The sequence below is a fragment of the Sphaeramia orbicularis genome, chromosome 6 (genome assembly GCF_902148855.1).
Source record: "Sphaeramia orbicularis chromosome 6, fSphaOr1.1, whole genome shotgun sequence".
Taxonomy (NCBI): domain Eukaryota; kingdom Metazoa; phylum Chordata; class Actinopteri; order Kurtiformes; family Apogonidae; genus Sphaeramia; species Sphaeramia orbicularis.
Window position 1 is genome coordinate 40,320,737 of NC_043962.1, and position 23,012 is coordinate 40,343,748.

At 34.5% G+C, this 23,012-nt stretch overlaps 1 protein-coding gene across 1 annotated transcript in view; it reads left to right on the plus strand.

Moving 5' to 3' along the window:
* Nucleotides 1-847: 847 nt before the first annotated feature.
* The window catches only part of lamb1a (laminin, beta 1a), a 62,853-nt gene continuing 40,688 nt past the window's right edge, over nt 848-23,012 (plus strand). Inside the window, 8 exon segments of the mRNA XM_030137302.1 lie at nt 848-995; nt 5,254-5,462; nt 11,838-11,976; nt 15,844-15,917; nt 17,135-17,323; nt 17,421-17,484; nt 19,935-20,137; nt 20,246-20,366. Coding sequence (XP_029993162.1) covers nt 962-995; nt 5,254-5,462; nt 11,838-11,976; nt 15,844-15,917; nt 17,135-17,323; nt 17,421-17,484; nt 19,935-20,137; nt 20,246-20,366 — 1,033 coding nt within the window. The 5' untranslated portion in view covers nt 848-961.

Below are 23,012 nucleotides of genomic sequence, written 5' to 3' on the forward strand. Positions count from 1 at the left end.
GATGGTAAAGGACAACACAGACCAACTAGATGAGGAACAACAAGCACACATTAACATATAAAACAGATTATTGATGTAACATCAGTTTTAAGACCCTCCATCTTTATACTGGGACCAGACCATATTTTTGTATAACAGTTTAAATCGGTGGATATTTTGGCATTGCTTGTGTTGGATGTCCAGACTGTTCCAAAGTTTCACGCCACATACAGACAAACAAAAACGTTTACGAATGGTTCAAAATTTAGGTAATGCGAAATCTCCAAAGCTTCTCAAATTACAAGCCTTTTCTGGTTGATTTTGTCTGATTTTATCTCTTGTTTTATAGTACATTTTTGCTGTTTCTGTGGTTGTTTTTACATTGTGCAGTTTGAGATTTGGTGTCAAATGTAAAGTGTGTTATAATAATAATAATAATAATAATAATAATAATAATAATAATAATAATAATAATAATAATAATAATTATTATTATTATTATTATTATTATAACAGTTATATACTGTAGCATATAATATGCAGTAAACATTTATCTTGTTTATTGTGCTATTTAGATTTTTCTTTTGTGTCTCTTTTTTGCATCTGTCTGTCTTTTCTATTTTTCTATTTTAAATTATTTCGATTTCTATAAAAGTCCTTTTGGTTTCATTCATTGTTTTATTTGACATTTGGCTCCTCTTCTTCTTCTCTGCTGTGTTGTGTGTCTGAGGCTGCTTTTATTGTGGTAGTCTCCCAGATGTTGTGTGTTGTCTGACTATTGCGTATTGTCTGTCTGTGTCTGGAGGGGGCGGGGCTTGCGTGGGGGGGCGGGGCCTTGCAGTGGAGCGCTGAGGGTCTCCACAGGTTCAGGGGGTCTGTCTGTGAAGTCCACACAGCCGAACTTCACACTCTGTCTGCTCTGTTGGATTTTCGAGCTCGGCCTTGTCCGATTCCTACGTTTGTCCGGAGGTTTGGGAGGAGCATGATGCGGGTCCGGCTGGTTCTGCTGCTGCTCGGTGAGTTCCATGGGAAACACATCCTCATTCCTACTGCTGACCTTCATCCAGCAGAGCAGATCTGCACATCACAGAGGAGACAAAGTGTGGGCATGTTTAACCCTTTCATACATGAATTATGAGAACCTTAATCAAAATTTATTTCCTGAGTGTTTTTATTTCTCTTTAGGCATTAAAAAAACAATACAATTGAAAAAAAATATGTATGAACCTATTTTTCATGGAGTTTCAAAAATGTCCACTCAGCTTGATAGCATGTATTTACTGATATATTATGTGAAAACTATGAAATAAAAACATTTTAATGCTGCTAATCTGCTGTTTTCTCACATTTTAACATACTCTTATAGTCACTACTCACTTCATTGAGATAATACAAAAAAAAACTTTTTGTTTAACCCTTTCATGCATGAATTATGAGAACCTTTGTCAAGATTTTTCTCTTGAGTGTTTTTATTCCTCCTTAGGCATAAAAAAACAATGTGATTGAGGTTTTTTTTTCTATAGAGTTACAAAAATATTCATGCATTTAATATTCGAAGTAAAGAAACATGTGTTTAAAATCCAATATCAGAAAGCGATATGAAAACAATGAAATAAAAACATTTTTAATGCTGCTAATCGGATGTCTTCTCACATTTTAACATATTCTAATTACTCACTTCATGGAGATAATATGCAAAAAAACCCTTTTTGTCTAACAAATAACAATTGATTTACACTAAAACATGTCACTGCAGATCAGGTTTATCAAGAACAGCAAAGTTACAGTAATGGTATGAATGTCAGTGTATGAAATGGTGCGTAAGTGTCCACTGTGTTGGCTGATGTGAAACTAAAACAACAAAACCCATTAATATACAAAAGAACAGCTGTAGAATAACTGTCCACTGTAGTGACTTAGGCATGAAAGGGTTAAAAAAAAAAATGTTGATTGTAGTTTAATAACAACAGTAAGCAACTGATTGAAACTCAAACATATCACTGCAGATCATATGTATCAAGGACAGAAAAGTAACAATAATGGTATGAATTGCAGTGTTTGGGATGGTGCATAACTATGGCCAAAAAACACAACCTCCTATCTGCAAATTTTTAGATTTTGAGTTTTCACATTAAATGGTGAGAACAAGGATGACTCCACATTTTCAGTCTATCTGCAAGATAATCCCGCCCTTTCTTATGACATGATGGTCAGCTGACAAAAATCTCCTAGACCATACTATAATAAAACTAAACCTTTTTTTTTTTTTTTTTTGTTTCCTAAAAAAACTGATTCTTTTAGATAGGAGGTTTTGTATTCTGGCCATTGATAAGTGTCCACTGTGTTGGCTGATATGGAACTAAAACAACAAAACCATGAATATACAAGAGAACAGCTGTAGAATAACTGTCTACTGTAGGGACCACTATGCATGAAAGGGTTAAGTGAAATGTAAAAACACTCATCAAAGTCTGATGATCTATGAATAACACTGGTTGTAAATCAGTTTCACTCTGTGTGAGCATCAGGTAATGACTGAGGTAATCCATCAGTGTTTAGAAAATAAGTATTTATTGGTTTACATAGAAGAAATCACACTGAGAAACAAACAAAAAGGTGAGACTAGCCCTTTCATGGATGAATTATGAGACCCTTAATCAAGACTTTTTTCCTGAGTATTTTTATCCCTCTTTAGGCATGAAAAAAACCTAAAGCCTGAAGAAAATTTTCTCCTGAACCTATTTTTCATGGAGCTGCAAAAATGTCCACTCAGCTGGACACCATGCGTTTAATTTTTGGAGCAAAGAAACATGTATTTACTGATATATTGTGTGAAAGCTATGAAATAAAAACATTTGAATGCTTATTATAGGTAATTCATTTCTCAGACAGGGGTAGTTGTTTGTTTACTTGCTTTACTAGTTTGTCTGATAAATGAATTACCTACAATAATTATGATTTAGTGATTTATTCCGAATATGCAATGAAATTTAACATATATGCACTAGCAAAACATACTTAATAATACAAATATCAAGAATCATAACAATCTTAGACAGAAGAAAAGCCCAATAGTTCCATTTACATGCCCAAAAAGGGGTGGGAAGAAGCACAACTTATTAAATCCCACCCCCTCTCCCTACAATATTATTAATAATATATGTCCCACTTCCTTTTACATTACTCTTCTATATTTATATATCTATTCACACACACTCATTCATCCATATACACATATATATGCTTATACATATACACACATACAAATACACATATAATCTTTTACCAATGCCTTTCTTAGTTGTGCTGGCAAATACATAAACAAATAATAACTAACTCAAGGAAGGAAATATATACATAAACAACAGTGAACATATGGTGACAATTAATAACCCTCATCCCTATATCTTGTGAAAAACATGTTCTTGTAAGTGTTTTTGAATTGTCTTATGTTTGAACATTATTATATGTGGAAGACAGTATGAACCTCTAGCAGACATGTTTAATGCTGCTAATCTGATGTTTTCTCATATTTTAACACTCTAATACCAGTCATTACTCACTTCATGGAGATAGTATGCAAAAAAACCCACAAGTTTTTACAAAAACTGTTAATTACAGACTAATAACAATAACAATTGATTTACACTCAAACATGTTAGTGCAGATCAGGTTTATCTAGAACAGCAAAGTTACAGTAATGGTATGAATGTCAGTGTATGGGATGGTGCATAAGTGTTCACTGTGTTGGTTGATATGGAACTAAAACAACAAAACCCATGAATATACAAGAGAACAGCTGTAGAATAACTGTCCACTGTAGTGACTGCTATGCATGAAACGGCTAGACAAGCTTCTGCATTTTTTATAAATCATAGGTGGAGCTATAATAAAGATAAAAAGCTAAAGGGAACAAAAAGTACATTTAGATCAAATATATTTAATGTAAAGATGTTTTTCTAAATGGGTTCAGAGGTTGGTGACTGAAAACGGTCCAGGTTTGATCAAAGAGCAGCAGTGAAACCTGATCTGAGATCAGGGGGCCTTGATGTGGAAATGAGACTGTGATTAAATCAGTTCAATCCACAAACAAAGCAGCACATGAAGATTACACATAAAACATAAAAGACTGCATGTTTGACTAAATCTAGTCCAAATACAGACCAATATAAATACACCAACAGAACCGAATCACAGGCAGCTCATTTAAGACAGACCTCACTGTGGAGCTGGTGTCATCTCACAAAACTAATTCAGTGAAATTTATGGGGTATAATATGATAAAGTTGTTTTATTTGGGTTAAAGTAGATTATTTTTCCCTATGAGATGAATAACTACTAAACTAAGTAAAGCTGAAATCGTCTGTTTCCCAAGTGCTTTGTAACTGATCAACAGGTTAAAACCCATGACACAGTTGGTTCATTATGAAAAATCCCCAAAGACCTAAACAGCCACTGGAGACAAAGAGCATCTGATCTAAACTGTTTAATAAGTGTTGAACTATTAATCCTATCAATACATTGAAATAACACAATTAAAATGCAGTTTCCAGCTTTTTAGCAGCATTATATGTGTCTTTTCTGGAAGTTCAGAGGCTCCATAGTGAGCATGGAAACACCATCCTTTACTGCACCATTGATTCACCAGAAAAACTCATGTAGTTTGACAAATGACAGTGGTTGTACACACTTATTTTTATGATCAGTTAAAGATATATTTTGCTAAAAAGGTTGTTTTTTTTCTTCAGTTTTATCTGTTTTGATAAAATAACCTTTGGATTTACTCTGACATTTTATGAACATCCACATGATCAGTAAATTATATACAGAAAAGTACCTTATTTTTACAAATAAAAGCACAATGCAGAGGATAATCTTACATGGAAAGGTTTAATATAGAGAAAAATTAATTCAGAAGTCATCACAAAAATAGCTCTTGATCTTTAAAGTTTAAATTTTGTTTGCATCTCTGCACCTCCATGTCATACGTTTTGATAGAGATAATATTTTATGTGTTTAAAGTGTTCCAGATTAACTTTACTGGTCCTCTGTGTTCATGTACGTAATTCTAAAGTAAAAAAAGATAAATGTAGGAGATGCTGAAAACCATTCATCTTTATTCACTGAATCCCATTTAAGTCCATTTATAGTTAAAGATGAACTCCAGGAATGTTTTAACCCTGTTTGAACTCATCTTAAAAGACTTTAAACACATTTAACCCGGGTTAAACCCTGACTTTTGACCCCGGTTTGACCTCTGACCTTTCACCCCAGCCCTACAGGTGTTTACCTGGGCTCAGGAGGATGAGGTCTTCGTGGGTCAGGAGGACATTGTCCTCCCGGAGTTCAGTGACGTCTGCACCGAGGGCAGCTGTTACCCGGCAACAGGAGACCTTCTGATTGGCCGAGCCCATCAACTGTCATCCACGTCCACCTGTGGCTTGAACCGACCTGAACCGTTCTGCATCGTCAGTCACCTGCAGGTAAAACACATCTGAGAGGAGGGAGATTTAATGTTTTTCTTTGTTTTGTTTTTGTTGTTTATTTAAGAAACATTCATTATTAATACATACATCCTTTTCTTAACTTGATGAAATCCCTATTGAGATTAAAAAAAAAAAAGTATCTTATAGTTAGTGTCTCATAGTTAAAACAAATCAAAACCATGACAAAATGACCATGACCAGACCAAACCATGTTCATTCAACATACACTGTTGCCTATTAAGTTAAAATAAACATATTTTTTTACTTCCTCTAATGAAATGGTGGTGACAATGTGATTTATTCTTGACAGCTAAAAGTGTAACTGGGACTCCGTTTGTAATCATTGGTGAAAGGTGATTACTGATCTGTATGAATAGGAATAAAAAGAGGAATGTGTCTGAAAACAAAGTTATTCCAGCTTTATGGGTATAAATATACAAATAAATAAATATATATATAGTAGAAAAGCAAAAACCAGAAACTACAAGTGTTTGTTTCTCAAGGATAAATGAATGTCATTTGGATTTAACGTCAAGACTGTTAAACCATTCTCACATCAAATAAAAGAAGAAATAGACTGACAGTAGTGAGTGTTAACTTTGTTATGTGTTAACCAGTTCGTTGTGTCTTCCGTGTTCATGATAAAAGATACATTTAGGTTCATGTTAGGCTTGAAGTTGGGATGGTGTAGAATGATGCACAAAGGAAAATTGTCATTAATTCACCTCAAATTAAAGCAACAAGGGGAAAAAATGATACAAAGTACAGTCATTTGTGTTAAAATGTGGAGAGGAAAAGTAATAGTTACCAGAAAAGTTTGTACAGATGCCTGAAAACTCTCATTTGTACAGTAACCTGGTCATGTTTGGGCTGATATATTGGTCATGTCTAAAAATGATCATTTTGACTTTTCAAGTTTTTAGGAAAAAGTAGGGAATCAAACAGAAAGTACGAACACACAGACACAGATGTTTTTTATTGTAATTTCTGTACGAAACATCTGACAAACAAAGTAATAAATGTCATACAGACTTCTGTTTCTGTTTAGTCTAAACTTTGTTCTCGCATTGTTTCTGTTGGCATGCTTCGCTCTGATTGGACGGCTGCTGTGTTTAGTTAAACTGTGGGGGATGATGTGTGTGTGTGTGTGTGTTACAGTCTGGGCTGTTTCCTGTGTAGAACGACCCCCCTATAAGGAAGTGTTGATCTCTGAGTAGACAGATGTTTGTCCTTATGTTCCTGTGAGAACAGCTGCATCACACCGAGGGCGTCCTATCACATCATCTCCTGCAGAGACACAAAACTGAGTCACAGAATGAACTCTAATTAAGTGCATTGACGCAAACATTTAAGGACTTAAGTACATATATGAGGTGCTTGTACTTCTTGAACTTATGCATCTTCGTACTGTTACTATAATATTGTACTTTTGACCCAACTTCATTGATCTGACAGCTTTAGTTTCTCATTATTTTTCAGATAATTGTTTTTTTTTTTCACATTTCCTGCCTGATAAAAACCACATACCTTCAATTGTGTGTACTAATTAAACCAAATAAAGCATAGAACCAGTCATTAACCCTTTCATGCATGAATTATGACAACCTTAATGAAGATTTTTTTTTCCTGAGTGTTTTTATTCCTCTTTAGGCATGAAAAAAACAATGAAAATTTTCTTATGAACCTATTTTTCATGGAGTTCCAAAAATATCCACTCAGCTGAACACCATGCATTTAATTTTTGAAGCAAAGAAATATATATTTACTGATGTATTGTGTGAAAACTATTAAATAAAGACATTTTTAATGCTGCTAATCTGATGTTTTCTCACATTTTAACATACTCTAATACTAGTCAGTACTCCCTTCATGGAGATAATATGCAAAAAAAACCTTTTTGTTTAAAAAAAACTGTTAATTATAGTCTAATAACAATAACAAGCAATTGATTTACACTCAAACATGTTACTGCAGATCAGGTTTATCAAGAGCAGCAAAGTTACAGTAATGGTGTGAATTGCAGTGTATTATGGGATGGTGCATAAGTGTCCAGTGTGTTGGCTGATACGGAACTAAAACAACAAAATCCATGAATATACAAGAGAACAGATGTAGAATAGCTGACCACTGTAGTGACCAGTATGCATGAAAGGGTTAAATCCAAGGATTCACTTACTTTCCCAGCAGAACTATGAATGTTAATATCTGTGTTCAATAACAATGTCAAATATCATAATTACCTCCGCCAAGGAGGTTATGTTTTTGCCAGGGTTTGTTTGTTTGTTTGTTTGTCTGTCCGTTAGTGTGCAACATAACTCAAAAAGTTATGGACAGATTTTGATGAAATTTTCAGGGTTTGTTGGAAATGGGATAAGGAAGAAATGATTAAATTTTGGTGGTGATCGGGGGTGGGGGGGCCCACGGGGGGGCCCATTTCCAACAAACCCTGAAAATTTCATCAAAATCTGTCCATAACTTTTTGAGTTATGTTGCACACTAACGGACAGACAAACAGACAGACAAACAGACAGACAAACAAACCCTGGCAAAAACATAACCTCCTTGGCATGGGGGGGCCCACGGGGGGGGCCACTGATCAGCCTTGGCTGAGGTCTGCGCTCTCTGAGTGCTTCTAGTTTGTCTGTCTGTTAGTGTGCAACATAACTCAAAAAGTTACGGACAGATTTGGATGAAATTTTCAGGGTTTGTTGGAAATGGGATAAGGAAGAAATGATTAAATTTTGGTGGTGATCGGGGGTGGGGGGGCCCACGGGGGGGGGCCACTGATCAGCCTTGGCGGAGGTCTGTGCTCTCCGAGTGCTTCTAGTTGTTTAAGTGATATTAGTTTGAAAACACAGTGTTGGTTTATACTTGTGACTTAAATGCAGATCACATCATATTTTCTGTCAAATTCAGGCACCAAACTATGAATTTCAAAGGGTTTACTACATACTTTTTCTTGCCAACATGTATCGCTGTAGAATAGCGATGTAATGATTACCGATATAACAATAAACCGTGGTAAAATTGCAGACAGTTAGTATTACTGTTTAAATTCTAATTATCACGATAACCGTGTTTGATTACCACACTCTTAGGGGAAAAAAACCCATGTAAAGATCTGATTGATGTCAAATATTTGAGTATAGTTTTAATTTATTACAATTTTAATTTTTTATACCTAATATTTGGAACCAATATTCACTTTTAAAGTCTTTGAAAAGGTTCATTAAGCATCTGTGTGTTATTTATGCAATAAATTCTATATATTTTTCAAATTGGATTTTATATTTTTTTGTGTGCTTTCTGTCCTTTTATGTTTTTATAGTAGGTTAAAGTGAAAAAAATAATAGGCAGATGATATAGATGAAGTTGTGCTGAAAAAAAAAGATACCAAGCATGGGTATAGTAAACATTTCTTTATTTAGTATATAAAGGCAAAATCAAAAGTACTGAAAAATGGCCAAAATAGGCTCAGACCACTAAGGGTTAATATATGAATGTTTTTACCAACAGAAAGTACATTGTGCCTATTATTTTATTTATTTATTTATTTATTTATTTAAATACGACTTGGTTAAATTATTTCAGTATGTGTAGAAGTTCTTTTTGAACATTTTGAGCACAATTTCAATAATACCGCGATAATAACTGTGATAATTTTGGTCACAATAACCATGATATGAAATTTTCATATCGTTACATCCCTGCTGTAGAATAAACTACCGTTAGTGTGTAAAGCAGTAAAAATGATCTTAACGTAAACATCTACAGGAGCAGAAAAATGAATTAAAAACATATTTATTAGTAAAACACGGACAGGGAGTATTTTGCTGAATGCTGATTTTTCACTGAGATCTGGAGATAATCCACTTGCAGTGGAGTATTTTGAGTGTAGTATTATATGTGCATACTTCTACTTATAGTTGAATATTTTCACAGTCTGGTTTTTATATATTCACTCTCATAAATCTAGACCTTTTTCCTGGTGCCTGTACTAGATTATTTAGTTTTTGCTAAAGTATTTCTAATGTCAATCCCCATCCAATTTCATATGTTCAACAGAACCTCAGTTTCATCTGTTTCATTTTAAGTCACGATTTCGCATTTACTTTATTTAAGAATAGATTTATGAGAAATATACTATAGAAAATATGTTTTTTACTGTATAACTCAGCAGAACCTTTAGGAGGTTGTTATTTTTATAATTTAGAAAGTAAAAATTTGTTTACATGTAACCTGTCCTAAGTTACAGGAATTTCGACTCAGTTTGATAAATTCTGATAAATCTATGCGGGACAATGTTAAGACTTCAACACATTCACTACAGAGCACTCAGTTGTCCAGATAATACCTATCTGATACTAATAAAATGCCCAGAAACTACACTTTAATTGCCTTTTTTTTTTTTTTTTTTTTACAGTATATGGATAACCTACATTCAGAAGTTACTGAATGTTTCTGAAAAATAGCCTTTGTAGACAGTTTTTCAGTTAGAACTTAAAATACGGTACTGTGTAAAAGTCTAAAAGTTGTTGTTAATATTCTTATTATATGAAGTTATATTGACCACGCTTGTGTTTTTCGGTCTCTGCATCAATATATGCCAGGAATAAACTGGAAATTTGTATTAAAAGTGTTTAGAAAGAAGATCAAAGGATAGTGTGGCCTCAGTTTTTTCATATTTTGAGCTTTTCTGTGCAGGTAATATGAGTTGTACTGCACTAATCTTCAGTTTGATCCAACACCTGTCAAATGTTTGTTGTTGCCGGGGCAGATGTCAAATGAACCCTTTCATGCATGAATTATGAGAACTTTAGTCAATATTTGTTTCTTGAGTGTTTTTATTCCTCTTTAGGCATGAAAAACTAGAAGCACTCGGAGAGCGCAGACCTCCGCCAAGGCTGATCAGTGGCCCCCCCCGTGGGTCCCCCTACCCCCGATCACCACCAAAATTTAATCATTTCTTCCTTATCCCATTTCCAACAAACCCTGACAATTTCATCAAAATCTGTCCATAACTTTTTGAGTTATGTTGCACACTAACGGACAGACAAACAAACAGACAGACAGACAGACAGACAAACAAACCCTGGCAAAAACATAACCTCCTTGGCGGAGGTAAAAATACGCAAATGAATTTTTTTTATGAACCTATTTTTCGTGGAGTCACAAAAATGTCCACTCAGCTGGACACCATGCGTTTAATTTTTGAAGCAAAAAAACATGTATTTAAAACTCATCATCAGAAAGTGATATACTATGTGAAAACTATGAAATAAAAATGTTTTTAATGCCACATAAATGTTAAACAAATTGAATTGCTAAATCGCTAATGTTTTCTCACATTTTATCATACTCTAATATTAGTTATTACTCATTTCATGGAGATAATATCCTCCTGAGACCCAGGAATTTGACAGTTTTAGCTTTTTTACATTAAAAAATTGTCTTTATTGGAAACTGCATAATGCAACAGTTTTTTCAGATACATTTTTTAAATAATTTTTATTTATTGATTGATTTTTTAATGGAATGTCCTTTGTAATGCACAGCATTTTTTAAGTAAAACTGTCAAACTTTTGTCCCCTACAGAGGACAAAATGCATTGCTGGGTCTCAGGAGGATATGCAAAAAAAAACCAAAAACAACTTTTTGTTTCAGAAAACTGTTAATTACAGTCAATAACAAGTAGCGACTGATTTACACTAAAACATGTTACTGCAGATCAGGTTTATCATGAGCAGCAAAGTTACAATAATTGTATGAACTGCAGTGTTTGGAAGGATGCATAAGCGTCCACTGTGTTGGCCGATATGCAAGTAAAACAACAAAACCCATGAATATAAAAGAGAACAGCTGTGGAATATCTGTCCACTGTAGTGACCACTATATATGAAAGGATTAAATACTGGCTTTAGCCTGTAGACGCCATCTATTTCTTTCTTTTGTGTGTGTGTCGTGCACATATTTGTGAATATAGTTCCTGTGTTGTTACGTAATAAGAGACTGATAAATGAATATGTTCACTATTTACAACTTTGTGAAAACAATAAAGCTAAATGAGGCTTCAGACTTTTGTATAGTATCAAGTAATCATTAAATTTATGTTTGTCCATAAAGAAACACTGAAAGATTCATTTTCAGAAGGAACATCTTGAACACATTAAACTTTTATTTGTTTACCGCAGGCGCTACAATTTAAAAATGCGCTGAACAAAATTTACAACTTTGGGTTTTTTGGTTCACACAAACTTTGCTCTAATCTGCTGTGAATCAATGGCAGAGGAATCTGAGGAATCCTCCAATCACTAATCCTTCACTCCCCCTCTGTGTCCTTCCTCGCCCCCTCCCCTTACATTCACCTCCCAGGAAGAGAAGAAGTGTTTTGTCTGCAACTCGGCGGCGCCCTACAATGAGCTGGCCAATCAAACCAGCAACCATCGTGTGGAGAACGTGGTCACAACATTCGCTCCCAACAGACTGAAGACGTGGTGGCAGTCAGAGAACGGTGAGAAAAACCCCAGAGGTCAGAGGTCAGCTCCGCCCACTCAGACTTCAGAGGCCCAGAGTCAGCCACGTGTGTCGTTACAGGTTCAAACACACAATTAACTGATTACAGATCAGCTGATGCTCATTTATTGACTTTATGAATAGCTTGAAGACTCACAGCTCTGTTTAGACTACGTCATTCCCCAAACCAGACTCTGTGTTTATACATGTTTCTGTTTATGCTTTTCAAGAGGCCCTTTAACCCTCTGGTATCCCGTCTCTGGTATCCCTTACTAAGCACCAAGTGTGCCTTTTTGGCACACATGTTGAATAATGTCAGAAAATTTTTCATACAGTTTGTTTTTAATTCTTTTACACTTTTTTCTATTTCATCAACTTGAGCTGTAAATAAAAATACCAAATACTCAATAATTGTCACATTTTTTAACCCTTTAAATGCCGTGTTTGTAATGTAAACAAACCATTTTTTTTGGATGGAAAAAACACAAAAAATATTTTTTTTTCAATATACTACATAAAAAGTGGATCACATATTTTTTGCATATTTTGATTTTTGCAGCCTGGCATATGTCAGTGATTAACAGCAACACTGGTTAATTTGCATCATTATTTTTGGCGCTAGGTCAAATGTTCAAAAATACTAGCATCTGTCACCAAGTGTGTGAAAAATGCACACCTATAAATCAAACTATTAAAAATTATATATTGATTTATTTTTCTGCTCTAATTTGATTTTATTTTTGTAAATCAAGGTCAGCCCTAATCAGACATGTCAAATGGAAGAAATAGGCTCACTTGGGAGACAGATGCTAGTCTTGTAATTTTCTTTTGTTTACAATGTGCAAATTTTAGTTGGTGGCCAGAATTTTAAAGATCATGCAAAAATGAACAACTTGGGAATTCTGACCTTATTTAAATTTTGAAAAATAATATGAAATTTTTTAACACGAAGTGCAAAGTGTGACTAAAAGGTGCACCCAGATACCGGAGGGTTAAATCAGTGCTTCTCAACTGGTCTGACTTCAGGACCCACTATCACCCCTCAACAACAAGCTTTGAACCAAACTGATAAAAGTTAAACCTCTCAAATTTATTTAATATAAAAATGGTGTGTTTTGAACTTGTGAAAATACAGAATATCACAGTATGAAAACACAGAAGACAAGGTTAATGAGAAACCAAACTGACCAGCAGGTGGTGTTGATAAATATGGAAATATTCCCTTTAGCACTAAATTAGGTACAATTTAACCCATAAGACCCAAACACCCACCAGTGACCAAAGTCATCTACTGATCTAAAATGTTTAATAACTGCTGATCCACTAATCCTATCAATACATGTAAATAATTGGTGTAAAATACAGTTTGTCATCTTTTCATGGTCATCAGATATGACCCATTTGGACATTCAGAGGCTCTATAGTGACCATGGAAACACTGTCATCTTCTTCAACATTGATTCACCAGTAAAACCCATGGAGTTGGATCAGTGACAGTGGATGGACACACTTGTTTTATGTTCAGTTAATGATGTATTTGCTGAGAAAATCCCTTTTTCTTCAGTTTTGTCTTTCTGTTATAATAACCTCCAACTTTAATCAGAGTTTTTACAGACATCTACATGATCAGTAAATTAAATATAGGAAAATATGTGATTTTCACTGAAAAAATGCAAAATACAGAGGATAATATTATAACAACTGGTCATAAGTCACTTAAAAAGGGTTAAATCTAGAGAGAAATATATTTGGGAACTACCGCGAAAGTAGCACTGACATTTCACTTGTCTGTAGCAGCAAAACTGTTGGTTAAATTCAAACCAAACTGACTTTATAGATTGCCAGTGACCCAGAATAGATTTCATTACATTTTGGGAAAAGTACGTCAAAGTTCAAATTTTTTTATGAATGTTTAAAATCTTCCCATTTACGTATAATGGGTGAAATATGTGTGAGGGGCGGGGTTTGTTGTGCCTGGCACCACTTGTTTTAAGATAGAATGACTTCATGTAGTCCCTTTAATTTTATTTAATGCTGCCTTTTTTTTTAACCTTCTCTTTATTGGTTTTTGTTACTTTTTAACATATAAAAAAAAGAACATAGTTCTGACGTATGATACAAAGTCCAACACACAGACAAACATCAAGCGGAACAAATCCCTCCTCCCCTGGCACACATCCCCTCCAAATCACAGGAAAGATGAAAATAAACAAATAAATAAACAGGTAATAAATACAAAATAGAAGTACAAAATTCCCACTTTAAATGTTACAAAAAATATAAAAACCTGTATATCAAAATACTCAGTCAAGAGAAACATGACAGATTGCACTATTAACGTAGATCAGAAAAGGAGTCCATGTCTTTTCAAAAGTGTTCGAGACTCCAGCTAACGTCAAACACATTTTTTCCAGTTTGAGAACATAAAGTACTTCCTTGATCCATTTTGAGAAGGTTGGTGGAGATGAGGATTTCCACTTTAACAATATAAGCCTCCTGGCCAATAAAGATGTAAAAGCAATCATGTCTTTGTTAGCAGAGGTAAATTTAAATGGAGCAGGTACAACGCCAAACAAAACAGTAAAAACATTAGGAACAATTTTCTTTCTTGTTACTGTTGATAAAACATCAACGATTTCCGACCAGAATTTATTTAACCCTTTCATGCATAGTGGTCACTACAGTGGACAGTTACTCTACAGCTTTTCTCTTGTATATTCATAGGTTTTGTTGTTTTAGGTCCATATCAACCAACACAGTGGACACTTATGCATCATCTCATAAACTCCAATTCATACCATTATTGTAACTTTGCTGTTCTTGATTGGTTCTTGAGTGGAAATCAATTGTTAATATTTATTTTTTGCATATTATCTCCATGAAGTGAGTAATAACTAGTATTAGAATATGTCAAAATGTGAGAAAACATCAGATTAGCTGCATTAAACATTGTTTCATTTCACTGTTTTCATATCACTTTATGATGTTGGGTTTTAAATACATGTTTCTTTGCTTCAAGAACAAAATTCATGGTGTAGCTGAGTGGACATTTTTGTAACTCCATGAAAAACAGGTTGATTTTTAAAAAAAATTAAATCACATTGTTTTTTTGTTTTTTTCATGCCTAAAGAGGAATAAAAACACTCAGGAAAAAAAATCTTGATTAAGGTTCTCATAATTCATGCATGAAAGGGTTAAAGATGGGCTGACTCTTTTTTTTTTAATCATAACTGACATGAACATTTTTATCACGGTAAAATTTCAGATCAGTGAGAATGAGAGTTCTTCATTTTCTTAAGTAGGACTAATTTGCTTTGAATTCTGGGTAAATTAAGATGCTTTTGGCTAATTGTATTCACAACCTCAAATATTTCACACCAGAGATTTAATAGTTACAAGATATTTTACTGGTAACATTCAGCCATAGTCTGGAAAAAACTGAATGACAAGGCTCAGCCCAGATAATAACTGTTCTGTCAGACTCCAAACTTACCTTTGATTAAGTGACTGATCGACTCCTCATCACAGTCTATTTCCAGAGGGTTACTGTGGTTTCTCAACAAGTTTTCTCCACATATTTTGTTCTGCAGTGTTATTAAATTACAAAGAAACCACACATTATAACCTCCCCTTTTTCTCAGCTGGTGCCATAAATATGATCTTGTGATGAAAGGATTGAATATCTAACTTTTATTCGTCCTTCACTGCTTTTATAGAACTTTAATCTGTGGTGATTCACAGTTTGATCATCACAGCTGCGCATATAGTGTCTGGTGATCAATACAGCGTTTTTCATCCATAGATTATTGATCTGATGTGATCAGAAAAAGCTTGTCATCTATGAATTCTTGAATTGTTCCTGAAGGTTTGGAGAACGTCACCATCCAGCTGAACCTGGAGGCAGAGTTTCACTTCACCCACTTGATCATGACCTTCAAGGTGAGTCAGTTGAACAGCAATGCATTCTGGGTATTCACAGGCTGAGACATGAACTTACCTGCAGCATTTTAAATTTTGTAATTCGGCAGAGAGTTGGTGAACATCTGTATTTACTCCTTTCATCAGGATCAGTAAATGGTTGTTTCAGACCTGTTTCCTTTAGATTAATTTTTTTTTTTTTTTTTGATCAATGTATTTTTTTATTCATTTTCAGTTTTTCAAACATACAAAAAGTAAGACAAACACTGAGACATATAACAGGGGAATAAGACACCATAAAAAAAAAAAAAAAGTTCCACTATGAAATTACCCAGTCACTTTGTACACAGAACACATTAACCGGAGTCGAGGTGCATTGTCAGCTGTTCTACATAAGAAATAAAAGGATGCCATACCACATTAAACTTCCCCATTGATCCCTTCAATGTGTATCTAATCTTCTATTTTAAGGAAAAACATGACATCACATATCAATCTGCCAAAGAAGGGGGGTTTGTCATTCTTCCAATTTAAAAGAATAAGTCGCCGTGCTAAAGGGAAGAGTAGGTGATACTTTTTAATTGTGGCCTTTGTAGAGGGAGGTCTTCTAACGGTACGCCAAAAAGTCCAATAAAAGGGCAGGGATCAATGGTCAGACCTGAAATTGTTGAATATGCTTCAAATATTGAAGACCAGAATGCAGTTAGACTTGAACATGACCAGAGTGTGAAGTAGAGTAGCAGGTGCTTGTCTACATCTATCACAAATAGGATTAACTCCTGGGTAAATTTTGGATAATTTAACTTCAGACATGTGAAGTCGGTGTACAATTTTAAACTGAATAAGACTACGCCTTGCACAAATAGAAGTGGAGCGGATTCTTTGAAGTATGCTTAACCACTGATCATCAGTAATATTTGTGCCCATGTCCTTCTCCCAGTTTTCTTTTATTATTGTCAAAGAGGAATATTCCATATCGAATATATTTGTGTACAGTTTTGATATGGTTCCCCTGATCTCAGGCTGAATTTCTAGGATTGAATCAAGAGATGATGTCTGAGATAGAGAAGGAAATTGATTAAAGGGATTCTGTATAAAATGTCTGACTTGTAGGTATCAGAAAAAAATTTTTGAATAGTATTTTTAATTTAATATTTAATGTCATTTCTTTGTCCTTTTTTGCTTCATCATTAAAAACATCACACTTTGTTCTGCTTTAACACTTGCTCCTCCCACAGACATTTCGTCCTGCTGCCATGGTGATCGAGCGGTCAGCTGATTTCGGGAAGACGTGGCAGGTTTACCGTTACTTCGCCTACGACTGCGAGTCATCTTTTCCCTCCGTTTCCCGTGGTCCCATGCAAAAGGTGGACGACGTCATCTGCGACTCCCGTTACTCTGACATCGAACCATCGACAGAAGGAGAGGTACGCACTGGTGTGAAAGGAAAACAGATCATAGCACACAGGTTGGGTTTCCAAAATAAAAGTCTTAATCTGGTGACATATTTTTATTTTTTTTCAGGTGATTTTCAGAGTTCTGGACCCGGCGTTCAGGATCGATGACCCATACAGCCCCAGAATCCAGAGTACGTCACCATAGAAATATAGTCAACAAATAAGCATCTCACAGCATTAAATAGAATCAGACACAAACCTCACAATAGCACAAGCAAATCATACATTTTGAACATTTTAGAATAAAACATTTGTATAAATTACACTGGTCTACAAGGAAAATGCTTCCAGAATAAAAGTAATGAAATTTTACCACATGAGAGTCACTGATAAAGAAAAATCAAGTCAAAAATGTTGGTTGGCTGAACTTTCCAAGATACAGCCTTGGGTCAAAATGTGAAATTCAAGAATTAACGAGAGAATGGGTTTGACTCAAAAGGAATATTTGTCTCAGAGCTACAAGATCTACTTCAAAACACTGTCTGCACATTAGAATACATTCACTTTACAGGTTCTATTTAGTGGAAGATTTATAAAACTATTATATAAATGTACATAAACCAATATATATGTGTAATAACACTTAATCATATACCTTGAAAACATCAGCAAACCGGCACTTTTGTCATTTATTTTCCAATTAAACTCATTAAAATACGTAACATTTAGCACATTTAATCTCTGAAGCAAATCATTTCTAAAAAAATTGTAGACCAGTGTTATTCCTATGAACAAAATGAAGGAGAAAAACTGTGAGATGCTTTGTTATGGGTTAAACTGCATTTGGCAGTCGAGCTGAAAGGCTGGGAAGACTGATCCAAAAGTAGATAGCAAATATTTGACAAGGGTTCAAGTCTGTTTTCCAAGTAAAATTCCACTTTGGTGATGTGTAATTGACAATGGTGGAAGGGGTATTCCGATGAACTTTTTCTGCAGTCTTTTATTTTTGGGGAGATATTGCATCATTTGAGCACTTACTGAAATTAAACTATGTGGCGTTTAAAGGGAAAAATCACGACTTGGGGATGTTGTTAATAACTCATAGACATCTGATATGTGAGATGACTACAGGCTACATTAGAAAAACACATTGGAAACCACTTGTTTAATCTTTAACAACTGGCGTGTTGCATTCCAGGACTCTAAACTGAAGATCTAAACCAGGGGTCTCAAACATGTGGCCCGGGGGCCAAGTGCGGCCCACCAAAGGTTCCACTGCGGCCCATGGGATTAATTTGCAAAATGCAAAAATTCCACAATCAAGGCTGTGGAACTCATTTTAGTTCAGTTTCCACGTACAGACCAATATGATCTCAAGGAAAATAATAACAGCAGAATAACCTACAAAAAATAATGACCCCATATTTTCTTCTGAGTTTGAGGTGAAAAAATAATGTTTCACTATGCCTATAAATAATGACAACTTCAAATTTTTGTCTTTATTTTAGTGCAAAAAATAACATTAAATTATGAAAATATTTACATTTACAAACTAACGTGTAACAATAAAATGTCAATAACCTGAACAAATATGAACAACCTGAAATGTCTAAAGAAAATGAAGCACAGTTTTAACAATTTTCTGCCTGTTACTAAGTGTTTAGAGTCTTTGTAGATCTGATCCATAATTTACATGTAGAAACGATAAGTTGAGGCAGAATATTGTTAAAATTGCACTTATTTTTCTTAAGAAATTTCAGTTTTTTCAGGTTATTCACGTCTTTTTTGTTTGCATAGTTTATAAAAGTAAGTATTTTCGTAATTTACTAACAAAGACAAAAAATTGGAGTTGTTATTATTTATAGGTTATTATGCTGGTATTTTACTGGTCCGGCCCACTTGAGATCAAATCAGGCTGAACGTGGCCCCTGAAAGAACATGAGTTTGAGACCCCTGATCTAAACAGTGAGTTTGTACGGGTGCTTGAAATCCTTGAAAATGCTTAAATTTCAGTGTTGTGTTTTCAAGGTCTGAGAAGTGCTTGGATTTTACTTTAAGTGCTTGAAAGTGCTTGCAATTCTAACTTTGTGATGTGATTTATTTATTTATATTTTCATATTAGCTCTGCCAGGTTAGATGCCAAGACAAAGCTACTTACAGAGAGGTGATACATTTAAAAAAAAAAAAAACTTTGTCAAAAAATAAAATTGCCAGGTCGATCTTTGTCTTAGTGCGAGTGTGTCTGAAGAACACAAAGTGGCTTCCCAGCTTTGTGTTCTCCTTTAATTTCTAAAATTTTGCTATTATGAAACATTTTTTTAGATGTTTATAGCATAATACAATGTACATTATTGTGATGAAAAGTGAAAGAAAAAAAAAATCATGAGTATATGTATTCCTATAGATATGTATTTTACCCCAGTGATAAAGTGCTAGGCTGGAAAAATTGGAAAATGACCCTGAAAAATGCTTGAATTTGACCTTGAAAAATGTATACGAACTCCGAGAATAGTACCTCTGATGTGTAGTGTAGGTATGAAGAAGCAAAATATGGAATCAGTCAGTAAAGTGCAGTTCTAGAGTAAAATTTGGAGTTACTTTCCATCACTAGTTTCTGATGTGTTGCTGATTTTTTGTTCAGATATGTTGAAGATCACTAATCTGAGGGTGAAGTTCACCAAACTGCACACACTCGGAGACAACCTGCTAGACTCTCGAATGGAAATCAAGGAGAAGTATTACTACGCCGTCTACGACATGGTGGTCAGAGGAAACTGTTTCTGCTACGGACACGCTTCTGAGTGCGCCCCCATCCATGGATCCGGCCAGACCAGAGAGGGCATGGTGAGTCCTCAAGAGGAAGGATCAGACTATGAGGAGAAACTATGAGGAGATAACTATTGATTCATTATGATAATTATATCAGATGTACTGATGAGTCTGTATCTGAAGGTTCATGGTCACTGTATGTGTAACCACAACACCAAAGGACTGAACTGTGAACAGTGTCAAGATTTTTACCATGATCTGCCCTGGAGACCAGCTGAGGGACGCAACACCAACGCCTGCAAAAGTAAGATTTACATTAACGTTACCAGTATGAATAATGAGCCAAACAATTATTAACCCATAAAGACCCAAACATCCACCACTGACCAAAACCATCTACTGATCTAAAGCAGGGGTGTCAAACTCATGTTAGTTCAGGGGTCACATACAGCCCAGTATGACCTGCAGTGGGCCGGTGATGATTAAAATAATAACACAATAACACATAAATAATATCAATTCCAAAATTTGTATGTCTAATTTCTGTTTTACAGTGAAAAAAGTACAATTTCTGTTTACTATCAAAATTTTTACACCTACAAACTATCCTTTAAAAAAAATGTGGAAAAACATGAACAACCATGACCAAAATCAAATTTATTAAGAAAAAAAGTGCAATTTTTAACAATTTATGCCATTATTTGACCTTAGCTTCTCATTTTCACATGTTCATTACAGCTTACAGATCACAGTGGATCTACAAATACACCAAACATTTAATAACAGACAGAATATTGGTACAATTACACTTAATTCTCTTAAGACATTTCACATTGTTCATATTTGTTCAGGTTTTTCACATTTTTTGTTAAAGGCTAGTCTGTAAATGTTAACATTTGTATAATTTTACTTTTTTTTTTTTAAATTTACACTGAAACAAAGAGAAAAATTTGTAGTTGTCATTATTTATAGTTTATTATGATAGTATTTTACTGGTCTGACCCACTTCAGATGAAATTGACCTAAAATTATTTTAACATCCTTGATTGTTAATATCTTCAATTAGGGCTGCTCGATTATAGAAAAAAAAAAAATCACGATTATTTTAGCAGTAATTGAAATCACGATTATTAAAAACGATTATTTGTTAACCTTAAAGTTGTTTATTTTTTTCTTGCAAAACAATGTAAAATATACTCTTTAAACATAAATAAAGCTTTTAACCACTAAAACAAAGTATGTTCACTTTTATATGAAACAAAAAATTCTTTGAATGCAAATAAGTGTACTGTAAATAAATAGTGCACTGTAATTAAACTGCTATAGACTTACCATAGAACTGTAGCAATTAAAAAAAAAAAAAAAAGCTCACGTAAAGTGCAAATTATAAATTCAAGTATGTTCAATGTAGTATGAAACATAGTAAATTCAGTGGCGTGCCGTGAGGTTTCAGTTCAGGCCTTCTGTATACATCAGCCATCTAGAATACATACGTTAGGGTTATACGGGTTAGGGTTACGTTAATACGGGAGTTGCAGCGTAAAGAGATTCGGAAACTGAAGATTGCACTGCGGACGAAGTTGTAGACGGAGTTGTTTTTATGTGTTTTAGTTTATCATGAGATTATGATAAAGGTCGCGGTGGTTAAACTTTAGATGGTTACAAAGGTTTGTTGTGTTAGCGGTCGGTGCGGACACAACTACGAAACACTTTTTGCACATGATGTGTTTTTGCTCTTTGTCTTCTTCATCAAACCCAAAGTGATTCCATACAATTGAATTGGACTTGCCTTTTTTGTTTACCAAGCACTTCTGCTGTGATTCTTCTGCCATTTTTCCAGACCGCTTGGTACAACTTTCCTCTTGGGGTGGACCTGCCGGCTAGCTGGCAGCTGTAGCTTAGAGGGGGGCGGGGCAGAGCAGCTCATGGTAGCTTGCGTGCGCGTGAATTAAAACGACTCAAAATTAATAATCGTTTTTTCTTGATTACATAATTTTTGTAATCGTTGCGTGTAATAATCGAAATCGTAATTGAATTTCGATTAATTGCACAGCCCTATCTTCAATATAATTTTTGTATTTCACTAATTCATCCTGCGGGCTAGATTGGACCCTTTGGCGGGCCAGTTTTGGCCCCCTGGCCGCATGTTTGACACCCCTGATCTAAAGTGTTTAATACCTGTTGATCCACTAATCCTATCAATACATGTAAATAATTGGTGTAAAATACAGTTTGTCATCTTTTCATGGTCATCAGATATGACCCATTTGGATATTCAGAGGCTCTGTAGTTACCGTGGAAACACCATCATCTTCTACAACATTAATTCACCAGTAAAACCCATGGAGTTGGATCAATGACAGTGAATGAAGACACTTGTTTTTACGTTCAATTATTGATACGTTTGCTGAAAATGTGACTTTTCTTCAGTTTTCTCTTTTTGATATAATAACCTTTGAATTTACTCTGAGTTTTCTCAAACATCTACATTAAATATAGGAAATTACATACTTTACAAAAAAAAAGCAAAATACTGAGGATAATATTATAATAAATGGTCACAAATCACTTAAGAAAGGTTAAATAGAGAGAAAAATTCATTTGAGAACTGCCACAAAAGTAGCACTGGGTCTTTATGGGTTAGTCAGTAGAAGTGTAAATAGTCCTCACTTATTTACTCAACTAAATAGTGTTACTGTGGTGAAATTAGATCTGACTGGAAAGTACTTAGATAATGTTTTTTTTTGGCTTTTAGTAATGCAAAAATTATTCAACACAACACAATCTCAATCAGGTGATATATCAAGTCATGTTAGTGTTACTCAATCCAGATCGGTCCTGTTTGTAATGAGCCTTGGATGTGTCTGAAGTTCAACGAGCAAAATTAGCAATTAGAAGTTTATTTTAGCTAAACGGAAAATATTAATTATTTGTTATTAACACTAACACC